Source organism: Prinia subflava, chromosome Z, assembly GCF_021018805.1.
Source record: "Prinia subflava isolate CZ2003 ecotype Zambia chromosome Z, Cam_Psub_1.2, whole genome shotgun sequence".
Lineage (NCBI taxonomy): Eukaryota > Metazoa > Chordata > Aves > Passeriformes > Cisticolidae > Prinia > Prinia subflava.
In genome coordinates this window covers 33,225,589-33,239,044 of record NC_086283.1, presented here as the reverse complement: position 1 = coordinate 33,239,044, position 13,456 = coordinate 33,225,589, and the positions used below count along the sequence as shown (strand labels likewise).

The following is a 13,456-nucleotide window of genomic DNA, read 5'->3' as shown; positions in this document are numbered from 1 at the left end:
TCTTATATTTTGTATCCCTTGCTCTTCTGAGGAGGGGAGTGACAGAAGGGCTTTGGTGGGCAAGGTCAATCCACCACGAATTTTGATATAATTTATTTGATGTTTTGTGCCTTTGCAAGTAAGTACTGGTTAACTTTTTGTCATGATAAATGGAAGTACTTCAGAGGAGGATTTGCATTTGTCAGGTGCAGACTCAAGTTGTCAGAGTTCTGCTGTTTTGCTGTATTTCACCATGATTGTCTTCAGAGAAGGCTTTCCTGTGTTACAGTTCCTGGACCTTGTGATCCTGAAGACTTAATCGATGGAATCATTTTTGCTGCCAATTACCTTGGTTCAACTCATCTCCTTTCTGATAAAACTCCATCCAAGAATGTGAGAATGATGCAGGCTCAGGAAGCTGTCAGCAGGATCAAGGTGAGGAGTAATTCCTGCTGCTTCTTGTATGGCTGCTTTATGATTGTGGGTATGAACTTTTTTCTTACGCAGTAATTTTTTCAGGTGAGGTTATCTGTAGTTTCAGAACAAAAAGTGCCTCACCTTTCCTTCTGCAAAATAAATTGTATGTTTAATACTCGTTTTGGAACAAGACTTATAGGGGGATGTTACCAGGTCATTTGAATTCCCTTTGGTAATGCTCATGCAGGGTACACTAAACCAGAATGTGAAGTGAATGGTGGTCATAGTTATGTCTTGGCTGTGGAAGGAGAACAGGTTAAGGAAATAACTAGTTAGTATTGCAGCTGCCTCTGGCTTGGTACTCAATGAAACTGCTACTGCAGTAATGCCTGCAGTTAATTTTGACCCTGTTGTGGATACTTGTTTCTCCACATGTAACAGCTGTGAGCTGATTAAAGGAAAAAAAAAGGACAAGAAAAAAAAAGAGAAAAAAAAAAGGAAAAAAAGCCTGTGACGGTACAGAGAAGTGTGCAAAAAAATCTTTAAAAAATTGTTCTGGAATCTGAACAATTTTGTTTCACGAGAGAAATGCCAACTGATGTCTGTACAGGCCATTCCCAGCAATAGGAATGTAAGTTACAATTATGATATTGTCAGCTGGAAATTAGGGTATCTGAATGAAGTATTGCACAGTTAAACAGAATGGTGCAACATTCCCACTACCCATACATGACTTGTAGTAGACACACAGCTGCTCCTGCTGATTCAGCCAATGAATACAACCTACTCTGGGAATTTTTCTTAGTTTAATATCTCTGTGGTTTTCTTTTGTATATTTTATTTTTGGTTCCAACTCAGATTTGGTGTGCAATTGTATAAAAGAGAGAGGAAGAGGAGAGAAGGTTATCAGCAAGACCAATAGTATTGTTTGTTAAGGTCAGCTGATGCTTCCTACTCTTGTTATTCCTTCCAATGCTTTTCATGCAGATATTGAGTTTGGTCTCTGTATGTAGCTTTGACACAGAAGGTCCAGATAGAGCCATTGAGACAACTTCCAAAAATTGTAATTTTACTGATGTTCAAATTAATAAGTTCTTGTAACCTTGTCTCTGAAAATTGTTAACACTCTTGTGTTTTAGAAAAAGCAGGAATGTAGCCTTCCTGTTAGAGATTATCCTCCACCATCTCTGTAGAAGTCTGCACTAACTTGAACTACTGAGCCTTTTGCAAAAGAGTAATTTATCTTTTTTCATTGGAGACTCTGCATTAAGTGAAAGGCTTTAAAAATATGTTTCATGCAGCTTTTTCAACAATGGCAGGTCTTGGTGAGTTCTCCCCAGACCTTCAGTGAAGAGTTTTCCTTATAGAATCTGGTTTTTTCCCACTCTGGGCAAATAAGGCTGTGCCCTTGAGTTTAGTAGTCTCTTTGTGTTCCTTTCTGATGCTTGGCTGTGTGTTAGAAAGCTTGTCTGATTTGAATGAATGGGAAACAAGAGGTAAGGAAGAGAAGGGAGAGAAACGAGGGCTTTGGTGAGGCTGGGTCTAGGAGGGACACATCACTGGAGGGTAAAAGGTAAGACTAGCATCAGCTATCATAGGAAATAGGTATCAGGTGTGGAACTTGAATCCGGGACTGCATGGGGAGTTTGCACCTAGAAGGTAAAGTTTGTGTAGGAATACATATTTGAAAAAGATTGCAGGGGTATGGTGGACAAAAGTGAAACAGAATTGATTCAAACTGGGCCTATGAGGTGTAAGAGCGTAGAAGCTTTCTCTGATACTAAACGTATTTTGTAGAAATTTGTTAATAAAATACCATTCTGAGGATTCTGTTATGCCTCACTATTTCTGTGTGTCAAAACAGAAGAAATCTATGTAATGCATTTCACTCATAACCCCATAATTTGTGCATCTGTATAAATCAGCAGGCATGAATATCCTTGCCTGTAGTGTATTTGTCTCAGGCTTGAGGCCCAAGTGATTGCATTTTTTGACCTGGTAAAACCCTAGCTGGTATATTTAATTTTCTGAAACTTGGTATATTTCAGAAAATTATTGGGTTATATTGTACACAATTATTGTGTTATATTGTACACAATACCTTGAAACATTTCTTGGATAGTTACTGCTTTCTGCTTCTAAGTAAAGTTCAGGCAACCCCACAGCAGTTTAGGCTCTTTGTCATATTAGGGTTGGCTTTGGCTGGTTTTGCTGCTGGTTGCCATTAAAGCTAAACATTTTCTGAGAGAAACTCATTATGACAGATGGACTTCCTGCTGCCAGATTCACCATTGTATCAGATATTCTGTGTCCCACATGTGTAAATTATGGCTTGCACAGTGATTATGAAGGTTGTGCCCTACTCATGTTTATTTACAGGGTGCCATACTTGTTGCATGTCAACTATTTCTCCACTGTTGAAGAAAATAAAACTTATGAATTAATAGTGAGCTTTTAAAAAATACACAGACTTGAAATTGAGTATTAAAAAGGGCTATTTTTAAGCCCTGCATTTATACACATAAGTGTGTACCTTTTGAATTATTAGTCCCTAAAGTGGACTAGCAGAGCCTTCAGACCACATAATCATTCATTTGGAAAGTGAACAGACTTTGAAAACAGTTCTCCATGCTTCTTCTTTAAAGAAATATCTTTTCAGTTAAAGGTACAAGAGTTGCATGTTTTTTTGCTTGGCCTTCATCTCTGTGAAATCCAGCTAAGTTAAAACAGATACACTGCTTTGAAGGTGTTTATCAAATGTAGTTATGAATATTTCATTAGGAGGCACTTTCAGCTTGCTCTGTGCAGATATGAGCATTTCTAGGTAACACCTGGTTTAATTTCTGAGTGTAATTTAGGATGGAACCCATATGTAGATATTTAGTTCAGTATTTCACATATTTTCACATGTTCAGTGTCCTCTCAGTGTTCACTGAGTTGCAGAACATTTTTTGTCAAGACTAAATAGATTGGATAAACTTAGGACCTCTCTGTAGGAAATGCAGAAAGTTGTTGGGTTTTAATGCTTTGTCGTTTAGGAAACTGCATCTATCTAAATAAATACATTTCATTTACCTAAAATGAAAATCATGAATTCTGTATATTAAAAAAATGTATAGATATTTTTCCATTTGTTTTTTCTTCTAGGAATACAGAAGGAGCCTTTGAGTTAGCAAAATAATGTGATTAAGAGGATTTGTCTAATAAAGTATTTTGCATAGAATTATCCAAATTTTTTTGTTGTTCATGGACCATAACTTCTTTTGTGACATTTCTGTGCAGTGTTAAATAACTTACTAAAATTGCTTGTTCCATATCATTGCCTTGTTTTTATGAAATATTTGAAATTAGTTCTTCAATATGCTTCCATTTGAAGAACAGAATTTTCAGTAAATTGAATAGTAATGTATTTTGATAAATTGTTGATTCTGCATGTTAAAGCTGTAGGTCAAGAATTTTTTCCCCCCCTTTCTCTTCATTTTGGTCTGTGCTTTTCTTGTTTTGGGAGATCCATCATTCTAAAATTTAGGAAGGGTGAGAAAGAAAAGCTTGATTTTGGAAAGCAATCTAAATGCTCTATCTCAGGAGTGTCTTCTCCTTGCCTGTTGTGTGATATTCAAGATAAGTATGTTTTTTCTGAGTACTAATTTAAATTCAGAGTAATGTAATGAAGAGCCTACCATGTAAGGTGGTTTTAATTGCTTTTGCAATAGTTTGCAATCACCTGTTGCAAGATAACCTATCAGGCTATAAAATACTTCTTGGTTTGAAAAAGGTGACTAAAAGCTAGTTAGAGAATGTTTCTATTTTTAAATAAGCAGCATGGCCTAACTTTTAAGTAGCTGCTTTCAGATCTGTTTAGTCAAAACCTGACAGATTTAAGTTGTGAGCATCAGTATAAAATATTTGTTGTGCCTTGTGATTTAGGCCTCCTATTTGCTTTTTGTAAAAGTTGTTAGTGCTGAATCTGTATGGAGTTTGTGAGCCTCCTTCCCACCGGAGGCACACCTGTAAATTTAAAAAGCAAAGAGGCTGTTAGGCTGGAACTGTTGGGAGTTAAGGGTTAAGCTGCCAGCCTGGTGAGTATGCATTCTTTCAGTGAGCAGGTCTGTAAAGTTTGGTTCACCATTGGTTTGGATTCATGATTGCAGGACTGTAAAAACTATGTTTGTTTGGATTGTAAATAGAAAACTCTTTTAACGCTAAACACTCTTTTAAGATGTTTCTGGAGCTAAAATACATGCTCCACTGGTTGCTTGAAAAAAATGTGGGTGTGGACCCCCATAGCTTTGTGTAGGTGTCACAGGAAAAATTGTTGACCAGAGACACTGTGCGAACATTGATATGGATTTATTTGCTCAGAAGGAAGAGAAAATGAAGGTGACGGTTACCTTCTGTCATTTTATTTTTCCAGGAAAAGGTAGCATAGTGTTAGGGAGCTTATTTTTTTTGAAGTTTATTGAGTACAAGATCTGAAAAAGCTGTAATAATAAGGCATAAAATTTTTCTCTTACCCTTTATGTTGGTGTGCCTTCAAAAGAAATGACATCATGGTTTACACTGCTCTGAGTGAGGGGAAGCTCTGTGCTGTTTCTTAAACCACCCTTCCCCCAACCAAATGTCAAAAACAATTGCATACAAAATAATCTTGTTTGTTGCAAGTAACATTTTAAGTGAAAAAAAAAAATCCTTTTGTGTTCTTCCTGACTCTTTTAGTGCTGTTTCTTTCCATTTCTGAAATTAATTGTGCCAAACATTAAATTTTATAATTTTTTAAGCTAAAAAGAAAAGGAGGAAATTAATCTAAGCAGGGACTAATTTAGACCAGCTAGTAGTCTGTGAGCCCTGACATTAGTTTGTAGATTCCTGCTTGATTTGGAGTCTCTGTAAGTACTTCTCTAACTGTTCTCCTGTCTCTATTTGTTCCATGCTAAGCAGATGGCCCAGAAATTAGCCAAAAGCAGGAAGAAGGTGCAGTACGAACTCCATCAGCTTGATGTTATGCTTGTTATTTTGTTTTCTGGGAGGGTTTTTTCTTTTCTTATTATTTTGTGGTCTTATTTTCTGCATCCAGCAAGGTTTTTTCAGATTTATTTCTGAGCCACCATACAAGTTGAAATATCTTGGAAATCAGTTGTCTGATTGGCCATTTTTTGTTGCTTATCATTAGCCATTTCATGTTAGAAATAGAAGAAAGATTGGATTTATTAAATGGTTACAGGCAGTACCCAAAATGCTTATTAAAGAATCAGGACTGACACGGCAAAGGTTTAAACTTCGTAAAATGATGGATTAAAATGCCGGGGCGGGGGGGGGAGGGATTTGTTGGTTTTTTGTTTTTTTAGTATTCCTTTTATTTTATCTTTATGTGAGAGTGCTTTGCTTGACTCACGGAGATGTCAAATTGCTGGATGCAAAAAAAAAAAAAAAAAGTTTATGTCTATACATACAGCAATATACTGAGATTGACTCATTTTATTGTAATAAGTTTTGTTTGTGGAGCTTTCAATTACCTTTTAACAAGTGTAATTTTTAAAATACTACAAATGTTTACTTTCTATTAACAAAATATCACTTCTAAAGTGGGTTACTGCTTGATAAGTGTGTTGTCTGACTGTGAAAGGTCTTCTTGCCAGAACTGCATTATGAATAGGTGAAACAGTACCTCCTGTGGTACAGGTTTTTCCATTGGTCTTGGCAGCCACTGCTAGCCCAAATAGAAATTCCTCAGGCAGGAGATGCTGTTAGGCCTTCCTGTGGCTTGTATAAAAACCTTATTTGAAGGGGGATTCATAGTATGCAGAATATGGTAAAATTATACTGCTTTTCAAGAAATCTGTATAGTTCATTTTACAGTCAGGTATAATTTTACTGAATCAGGAAAAATAGCAAGCAGACTTTTATGAGGTTAAGTTTTTTTTCAAACAATACCAAATTCACTTTCACATATATGATATAGTTTCCACATTTTTGTGTTTATCTTTTGTTTCTGCAGTCTAATACTCAATCCTGCATTGCTGTTCTAGTGACTGTGTCTTAGTGCACCCCGTACGTGAACTAACATAATTATTAGTAAGTGTGTTATTTAATGTGTTTGTTTGACTTGAATCTGTTTATTTGCAGGCTCCAGAAGGTGAATCTCAACCCATGACTGAAGTGGACCTCTTCATTTCTACACAGAGAATTAAAGTACTGAATGCAGACACACAGGTATAGACACAGACACCTTTGTCAGTATTGTTGAAATATACTACTGGAATAGACTTTCACCAACATGTTAAAATTTGTCCTTAAAATGTGCTGGCTCTTGTATTCCCTTCTAGTCAGAAATCCATGGTCAAGACCCATGTCATACAGGCAATTATTCTGGTGTGTCTGACTGTAGAAATAATTGAAATTGTGGGTAAGATAATTTCAGTCAGCTTATGTCCTCTGAGCCACGATTGTGCCCAGAGTAGCCCAAAACATTTAGCTACAATAATTTGTTTATGATCCTCTACAGATACATGCCCAACATTTGCAGGTTCTGCAGTTGTGGTCTTGATGTGCTTTTCCACAGAGACAAACAAACAAGCAACCAACCAAACAAGCAAACAAACAAAAAACCCCACTCAAAACCTGTAAAACTGTCTCTCTGTTTATTTTTGGAAAATGAAGCTCTTGGTTTCTATTAGTGTCCCCCTTCATGCATGAAAGGTATTACAGACTTCACTTAGCAGAGGTTTTAGAGCTATCTGTGTGTTTTGATAATACTAGATGTGCAATAAGAACTTAGTTGAAGCAGCTGCTTATGTTGGTTTTCTTATTCCCTAGGAAACCATGATGGATCATCCCTTACGGACCATTTCTTACATTGCTGATATAGGAAATATAGTTGTTTTGATGGCTCGTAGGCGAATGCCACGCTCTAACTCCCAGGATAATGTTGAAGCATCTCACCCCTCTCAAGATGGAAAGAGGCAGTACAAAATGATTTGTCATGTCTTTGAGTCTGAGGATGTAAGCAATTACACTGTCTTGTAATTTTTTAGGAGTGGAAAAGTGGGCACATTTTCAAAGGTCCAAAGTCCATTTTCAGTGGTCCTCTTTGCTTTTAAACTGGAGCCAGCATTTCATCTAAGCAGAGGAACTTGTCTGCCATTTGTGTTTTTGGACCTGACATGTCACAGGAAATTGGTGTTTATAGAAATGCTTACCATTTTAAAGCTTCTTGAGTGCCTTCCAGTAACAGTGATAGGAGGGTCCAGTTGCTGCAGATTACAAATACCAGCTCAAATTTTGAGGAAGAGAAGTGCTTATTTTTGTAGGGAAATTCTAATCTCAAGTCTTTCATTGAGGATCAATCACTGATACATACCAGAAAGGTGATTTTTGTTTTTCAGGAGGTTTGTTTGGGGCTGTAGTTGCTGTCATCATATCAAAAAGCCAGCAAAGAAAGTTTGTGATTTCAGCAATCCTGAAATATGCTGAATAGAGACACAAATGACTAAATTTTAATTTATGGCACAGTTAAATTACTTTACACAGGACTTGATCTCCTGTCTTCACAATCAGTGTGTATAACTTGCTGGTTATATGCACTTTTAAAAAGTAACTTTCAGTAACTGAAAAGTAAAAATCAAACTTATCAGATTGAAGTGCTTAGATATGTAGTTTTTAGGATCATAGTCAAGTTAGTCCTAATTATTTGGGAAACTATCATAGTCAAGAGAAGTAAGTGAAAGTACCGGTTTCTTATAAAAGACTCACATGTTTTCCAATCTACAGTGAACAGCAATGAATTTGAGATGGGAAGGTTATCTTGAATAAGGAGCTGATTTTATGTAATGATTTTATTTTATATCATCTTTTCTAAACAAGTGTATGAATATATTATCTGCACATGCATGTAAATACATGACCCACTGCTGAAGTTAAAAAGTAAGGACAAGCATTGATAAAAGTAATCCTGGACCAAAATTGACAGAGTATAGAAATTCTGGATTATTTCCACAAAATAACATGTAAACCTGTTTTGCAAAGCCTTTTAAGAATCTGGTGTTAAATACAGTAGCCAATGTATTTTTTGTTTAATATCATTTGACATGCTACCCACTTTGAGGCTGCTGTTCCTGTGTTTCTAGTCACAAGTGACACTGCTTGCTCTTTTACTGGCCAGTTGAAAAAGCAGAAATCAAACTGTCAGGTGCCAGAGTCTAGGGCTTATTCTCCTTCACTGTTGAGTGATCTGAAGACTTGCATGATCCATACTTCCCAGATCTGTTTCCTAGGCTGCTGTTAATACTTTGGCTAGTTAAAAGCTGGGCTTCCCAATCTATGGTTTGTTTCCTGAAAAACAAATCAACCTGTATTTGTGTCATGTGTGATCCTCTCTTTGTCTGTAGATCAAATTAGCCTGTAAAATGCCTGTAGATCCAATAACAGCATTGCTCATTGATGGAGAAAATATGCTGAGAAACTGCAGATTATATCAACTCTCCTTAGTCATGTGTATAGCTCACAGGTAACTTGCAAAATTTATCTCAAATGCCAAAGTGACTAAGAGTCAGAATGGAAGCACCTGTAGCACCTTGTTAACAGCAAGAAAATGGCAGCTTCAAAGATTTTGTACCTCCAGTGACGTAATATGGCCTGTTTATGTTATAAAACTTGTCTTTTCTTCTTCTGGGACAGCTGGGTATTTGGCAAAATCTACACAGTAAGTGAAACAGAAGCTGTGAGCCTGCAAGTGGGTGTTGGCCACAACATGTCTCTGCTTGGATGAGTCTTTGTCTAAGGAGGACAGCACCAGATTTTCAACTGTATTTAGAGGTGTACCTTTAAATGACTTGAACCTTAATGATGTGTCTAAATGCTGAGTGTCTAAGTGGGAGCTGATCTCTTCCTGGAGTGAAGATATATGTGTATTAATGTAAAGTCTGCACTCTTCACTTAAGTTACTGAGTTATGGAGGTAATTTTTCCAATTACCAATTTCCAGTTTTCCAGTTTTCCAATTTTCTTCATGTCTTGTTCTTACTGTCAAAAATTAGTTTGATCCTAGCTTTGGCAATATACTACCAGTCTACATATTGGTCTTCTCAGCACCACCAATCATGCTATTTTCATCAACAGGTTTAGTGCTAGTTTGAGCTGTTCAAGATACTATAAATTTTTTATTTCAGTGTTGGGAATCTTTCTTTTATTAGGGACCAAACTGGACTTTAAATATGGCCATCAGACTGTATAGAAGTACTCCTGAGCAGCATTCATTCATTACCAGCACTCTGCCAGGCCTCTATTGTCGGCTGTAGAGCACTCTGTTTCTCTTCCCTGCCTTTGCCACAGCCAGCACTGTGTTTCATTGCACATCACAGCCACTTCCTACACAGTGAAGGTAGTAGCAGGGTGAAGGAAGGGATGCAGAAGACCATTTGCAGTTACTTCATGGCCTTGATTGGTCACTAGTTGCTGCCTTTTTCCTTTTTTGTCTGAGGCTAAAGTAGGAGTAGTCACTATCAATGTTCTAAAGGATGGTAAGAAAAGTTGGAAATAACCTTCTAAATGTGGTTGTGCATTTCCTAGTAGACATTTTCATTTTCATTGCTGGCTTGTCAGAGAATGACATTGCCTCTGCTGGAAGGGAAAGCCATCTGGGAGCAGCTTGTGTAGGAAGAATTGTAGGTGCAAGCCACAGTCACTGCCATGGCTCTATCTTTACACTTATATTAGTAGTTCTTACTTGTGAAAGGATGTCTTTTTTCTCATATTTGTAATCTATAATTGATTACTGAGCTAGAATCATGGCAGAGCTGAATGTGCTGACATTTTGTGGGTCTTTAGAACTAATTTGTAAGGCACAAATAGTTTTTAGACTGAATTTGGTAACCTGTAGGTTCATCAACTTGAAGATCCATTTTACAATGTGATTGTAGCAGAAAGTGTCAGTGTACGTGATTATCAGAGTGTTTCACTTTTTTCTTTTCTTTTTCCTTCTCTGGAAACTGCTACAGGCGCAGCTGATTGCACAGTCCATAGGTCAAGCATTTAGTGTGGCCTACCAAGAATTTCTGAGGGCAAACGGAATCAACCCAGAGGACCTTAGCCAGAAGGAATATAGTGACTTGCTGAATACCCAGGACATGTACAACGATGATCTGATTCACTTCTCCAAATCTGAAAATTGCAAAGATGTATGTCTCTTTTTTTTACAAGTATTCAGCTGCTCTTTACCACTTGCAGGACTCTGTTGGCAGAAATTAAAAACATTAATACTTCCTAGAAATTATCTCAGTCTAGAATATCCTCCCTAATAGGATAACCTGTCATCAGTTCTCTTTCAAAGGCAAACAGTGAACCCCAAATCTGTCAGCAGTCAACTGCTTTACCATCTGCTTCTGTTCTTTCTACCAAACAATTTTCAGATGTGTTTGAAAGTGACCGTTAAGCAGCTTAACAGAATAATACAATTTTAAAAATTACAGTAAACAACATAAAATTATAGAAGCACTGGTGTTTATGAAAGTGACTGATTCCACTCTTTAAATAACTGTATGTGCCAGAAGGCTTTGCAGCTTGCTTGGTAAAAATGAACCAGTGTGCAACTGGAACAATGGAAAGTTTTAAAATCTTGCAATCTTTTTTTATTTAGTTTTGTCCACCAAACCTATGGCACCAGTTTCTTTCACTGCAATTTCTTCTGCTCATATATGGAAATGTCTTCTAAGGGATGTTTTGCACTATGTCTGTATTGTGTGTCATTTAATGTTTGAATACAAATGAAAGGTAGTAAAACATGTACCCTATCTTGTTTTGCTTTTGAATTAGGAAGGCAGGTTGCAAATGAAGAGCAGTATATTTCTTGTTTTGTGAATGTCTGGAGGGGAATGGTATTAGTTCCATGGGTCTGAAAGAAACTCTTTTTTGAAACACTTTTTCTTGCTATACAGGTTTACATTGAAAAGCAAAAGGGGGAAATCCTAGGTGTGGTGATTGTGGAGTCTGGCTGGGGATCTATTTTGCCTACAGTTATCATAGCCAACATGATGCATGGAGGACCAGCAGAGAAGTCTGGGAAGCTGAACATAGGGGACCAGATCATGTCAATCAATGGGACCAGCTTGGTTGGTTTACCACTCTCAACATGTCAGAGCATTATAAAGGTAGGGAAAATGTTTCTGGAAGCTATACATTTTAAAGTGATGACATAATTGAAGAGCAGAAAGTATAAAACTCCGAAGTAAATTCTGACCAAATGTTTGCATAGCACTTTTCCATTTCATGATCCTAAAAAACATGTGTGAATTATACTACACCATTTTTTTGACTCCAGGCAGGACCACAGAATGGGTTATGGTTGGGACCACTAAAAGTAGTCTAATCCAACCTCCCTGCTCCAGCAAGGTTGCCTAGAGCATCTTACTTAAGATTTTGTATTAATGGCTTTTGAGTATCTCCAGAGAAGGGGACTCCAAAGCTTCTCTGAAAATCTGTTCCTAAGCTCACTCTCCCTCAGAGGGAAAAAATTCTTCCTCATGTTCAGGTGGAACATCCTGCATCCCAGTGTTGTGCCTTTCAGCACCACTAAAAAGAGCCTGACAGTATCCTCTTGGCATCCTCCCCTCAGATACTTAAACACATTGATGAGGTCCCCTGTCAGCCGTCTCTTCTTGATGCTGAACAGGGCCAGCTCCCTCAGTCTTTCACAGAACTGTGGCACTTTTTAGGTTGGAAAAGACCTCCAAGGTCACTGAGTCCAGCTGTCAAACCTTTACCTCCTAACTGAAGTGCTCCAATCCCCTAATGATAGCCCTCCTGCCTGCTCCAGGAGCTTCATGTCCCTGTTATACTGAGGAGCCCAGAACTAGACACACCACTACAGATATGCTTCACCAGGGCTCAGTAGAGCGGAAGGATCACCTCCCTTGAGCTGCTGGCAGAGCTCTTCCTGATGCATCCCAGGATAACATGGGCCTTCTTGGCTACAAGAGCACTGCTGGATCATGGACAGCTTGTGCTGAGGGCTGGGGTTATTCTTCCCCAGGTACAGGATCCTACCTTTGCCCTTGTTAAATTTCAGAAGGTTCCTTTCTGCCCACCCCTCGTCCTTGTAAAGGTCCTTCTGAAGGGTTGCACAGCACTTGGGTGTTGGCCACTCCTCCCAGCTTTTGTGTAATCAGTGAACTTCCTCAAGAGGCGCTCCATGATGATAAGTTAAATGAGATTGGGCCCCATATAGACCTTGGGGGACACTCTTAGATACAGGCATCCAAATAGACGTGTGCCACTGATGCAAACCCTCTGAGTTCTGCCATTCAGCCAGTTCTCAATCTACCTCATCACCCGCTTCCTCAGCTTGACAGTTCTGAGGTTATCTTGAGAGGCAGCATCAGAAGTCTTGATGAAGTCCAGATTGACATCCAGTACTATTCCAGAGTGCTCTGCTATTTGTTTGTGTACCAGGGCTCTGTGCACAACTTCACAAGGGAATATTTTGTGCAGAAGGAAGATATTACCAGATACACATGTGAAATTTTATATCACAAATGAAAGCACTGGTGCCTAGTATTGTCATAAACCTTACTAGCTGTCAAAGGCCTGGTAATATTTGGATGAAATAGAGTAAATGCTTTTTGTTTGTTTGTTTATACCTATTTTCAAAACTTGAAAACTTTGTCTTAAAAGACATACTCTCAGTGGTATCTTTGCCCAAGTTATTTGAAAGTATTTCTCTAATTTGATGCTTCTCTCCACTTGCATAAGTGGGATATTTTAATTGGAAGAGCTTTCTTCTAGTTGTCAGCAAAGTATGTGACAGTGAAAAGCTTGCAGGTCATCTGGAACTGAACAGTGCCTGGGGGCATCTGTAGCACATAGAGGAATAATTTGAACGTCACAGTTTAAAGAACAGGAAAGATGCATCACTAGAAAGTGTTTGAGACAAATCTTATTAGTTAATTGTTATTTATTAATTGAAATTAGTTATTTATTGAAATGGTTGTGCCTAGCTGTGCAGATCATCACATGGAGACACCTAATGTAATGCTGGTGGTACATTACACAGACATTCCCTGTTACACTTA

The 13,456-nt window shown here is 37.9% G+C and overlaps 1 protein-coding gene across 1 annotated transcript in view; it reads left to right on the top strand.

Moving 5' to 3' along the window:
* Nucleotides 1-13,456, top strand: part of APBA1 (amyloid beta precursor protein binding family A member 1) — an 85,916-nt gene that overhangs the window by 61,019 nt on the left and 11,441 nt on the right. Inside the window, exons 5-9 of the mRNA XM_063423072.1 lie at nucleotides 269-414; nucleotides 6,520-6,606; nucleotides 7,210-7,395; nucleotides 10,388-10,567; nucleotides 11,324-11,536. Of these exons, the coding sequence (XP_063279142.1) occupies nucleotides 269-414; nucleotides 6,520-6,606; nucleotides 7,210-7,395; nucleotides 10,388-10,567; nucleotides 11,324-11,536 (812 nt within the window). The remainder of the gene's footprint in view (nucleotides 1-268; nucleotides 415-6,519; nucleotides 6,607-7,209; nucleotides 7,396-10,387; nucleotides 10,568-11,323; nucleotides 11,537-13,456) is intronic.